Source organism: Phocoena phocoena, chromosome 8 (assembly GCF_963924675.1).
Source record: "Phocoena phocoena chromosome 8, mPhoPho1.1, whole genome shotgun sequence".
Taxonomy (NCBI): domain Eukaryota; kingdom Metazoa; phylum Chordata; class Mammalia; order Artiodactyla; family Phocoenidae; genus Phocoena; species Phocoena phocoena.
In genome coordinates this window covers 55913165-55915940 of record NC_089226.1, presented here as the reverse complement: position 1 = coordinate 55915940, position 2776 = coordinate 55913165, and the positions used below count along the sequence as shown (strand labels likewise).

Here is a 2776-nt window from a genome sequence, read left to right as displayed (position 1 = left end):
GGAGTGCGGGTCTCAGGCATGGCTCAGCCACTGCCAAACCACGACAGTGAGCCATGCTTCCTCTGTATGCCATTGGGTTCCACTCCCTCTTACTTGTGACCGTGCATGACTTTCTGAACCTCTCTAAGTTTCAGTTCCCTCTTCGTGAAGTGGTGACAGCATTGCTGCCTTGCAATTTTTGTGGTTGTGAGGGTTAAGTGGGACCGTGCAGGGAGGCAGCTAGCACAGCACCCAGCACATAGCACCCGGCATGTAGCATATGCTCAGCAGAGGTAAATGGAGTACGCTAGCCCCTAAGCTGTAGACCCATCCTGTCCAGTGCATTTCCAACTGGGTTCCTTAGCATCCAAGGAAGGCTCCAGGCCCTCACCTTCACTTCAACCAGAACAGGCCCACTTTCACCTGCTAATCTTATTTAAGGAAGGGTTCTCCTGCTTCCAGCCAACTGGCCTAACCCCCTTTACCATACAGATGGGGAGACTAAGGCCAGAGAGGAATAAGGACTAGAAATTATATAAGGAGGGGTATTCAGGGAAAGCGTCTGGGGGCACTAAGGGGCTGGTGGCAATTTGCAGCTGTGCCTACACACATCAGCTGGCGTCTTACGGGGTGGCTTAGAACCATCTGGTATGGGGTGCCTGGCGCCAGCCCTCACCTGTGGCTCTCTTTCTAGCCCACACCATGCTGTGGCCCCTGCTGCTGTTGCTGGCCGCCGGTGAGGCCCAGACCACCCGGCCCTGCTTCCCTGGATGCCAGTGTGAGGTGGAGACCTTTGGCCTCTTCGACAGCTTCAGCCTGACGCGAGTGGATTGCAGTGGCCTGGGCCCTCACATCGTGCCCGTGCCCATCCCCCTGGACACAGCCCACCTGGACCTGTCCTCCAACCGGCTGGAGACGGTGAACGAGTCCGTGCTGGCAGGCCCGGGCTACACCACGCTGGCCGGCCTGGATCTCAGCCACAACCTGCTCACCAGGTTCTCGCCCACGGCCTTCTCCCGCCTTCGCTACTTGGAGTCTCTTGACCTCAGCCACAATGGCCTGGCCGCCCTGCCCGCCGAGAGCTTCACCAGCTCGCCCCTGAGCGACGTGAACCTGAGCCACAACCGGCTCCGCGAGGTCTCCGTGTCCGCCTTTGCCACCCACAGCCAGGGCAGGGCGCTGCACGTGGACCTCTCGCACAACCTCCTCCACAGCCTCGTGCCCCACCCCGCGCGGGCCAGCCTGCCGGCGCCCACCATTCAGAGCCTGAACCTGGCCTGGAACCGGCTCCACACCGTGCCCGACCTCCGGGACTTGCCCCTGCGCTACCTGAGCTTGGACGGGAACCCACTGGCGGCCATTGGCCCAGGGGCCTTCGAGGGGCTGGCGGGCCTTACACACCTGTCGCTGGGCAGCCTGCAGCGTCTCCCCCAGCTGGTGCCCTATGGCTTCCGTGAGCTGCAGGGCCTGCAGGTCCTGGATTTGTCAAGCAACCCCAAGCTCAAGTGGGCAGGACCCGAGGTGTTCTCAGGCCTGGGCTCCCTGCAGGAGCTGGACCTGTCAGGCACGGGCCTGGTGCCCCTGCCCGAGAAGCTGCTTCTCCACCTCCCGGCGCTGCAGAGCATCAGCGTGGGCCAGGGCGTGCAGTGCCGGCGCCTGGTGCGGGAGGGCACCTACCCCAGGCAGCCTGGCTCCACCCCCAAGGTGGCCCTGCACTGCATAGACACCCAGGAATTAGCTGCTGGGGGCTCTGATACCTTGTGACGAATGGTGTGGCCTGGGGCCATGTAACAGACTTTGCCCTGGGCTCCCTCGGGTCCTGGGTAATTTATATTTTAACGTGCCAATGCCAGCAGGGACTCTGTAGGCCTGTGTGGCAGCATCATTGAAAGAGAGGCTTTGGACCTGGGACCCACACCCAGGAGCAAGGTTTTGCCCGTTTGTCTATGTTGCTCTCCAGACCATAAGCTGAGGGTCTTCGATGCCAAACCAGACAGCAGTCCCCTGCTGTCCTTCCCTACTTGTCCCCAAAGTGCCTTCCCTGAGGCCTGGACCAACCTGACCCATGACAGGAGGAGGGTGGGCGGGAGGTAGTGCTGCGGGGCAGAGGTCCAGACACTCAGGCATGGGTTTCTTTTACGACACAGCCCTCTCTTTGCTCTGGGCATATGAGGGCTACTTCATCCTTTTTTATTCCCCTAGAACTCTGGATAGAACTTTATAGAAAGGACTGGAGAAAAAACTCTAGTCCACCTCCTCATGTGCCAGATGGGGAAGCTCAGGCCGAGAGAAGGAAAAATGCTATTCTGAGGTCCTACAGTGGCAGAAGCGTGAATGGACCCAATGTCCAGCCTCCCAGCAGGGCCCCTTTGCACTTTTCTCCCCTCTCCCCTTTCTGGGCTCCCCCTTGCTTCCAAGACTCACATCCTGCCATTTGTGCCCTTTCCCTGTCGTCCCCAGGAGGAGAGACCAGGGCCTCGGGGGTGGCACTCTGGGCCCGGTAACCGGCTGTGGCACAGGCTAAGTCAGTTCACCTCGGAGCCTCTAGAAGCCTCAGGGATACCAGTCCCAGCCCTGCCAGTTTCCCACTCTGGGTGGGGGTGGGGGGGGGCGTCCCCCAGCATCAAGAATGGAAATGCGCCCATTGACCCCTAAGGTACTGCCTCTAGATGCAGTCCTGGAGCCCCTCCAGGCCCTGAGCTCCTGAGCTCCCTCAGACCCCACTGGCCCTATGCCCGACAGCCCAGCTCATCCTACTGAGAATGCAGTGAAGGAGGTAGGGGAGACCCCACCCATG

The 2776-nt window shown here is 60.5% G+C and overlaps 1 protein-coding gene across 1 annotated transcript; it reads left to right on the top strand.

Annotated features, from left to right (window-relative positions):
* The first annotated feature begins 681 nt into the window (after positions 1-681).
* Positions 682-1743, top strand: TSKU (tsukushi, small leucine rich proteoglycan). Its single transcript, XM_065882377.1, has one exon. It carries the CDS (start codon positions 682-684, stop codon positions 1741-1743), a length of 1062 nt encoding a protein of 353 aa, XP_065738449.1.
* Positions 1744-2776: the final 1033 nt, after the last annotated feature.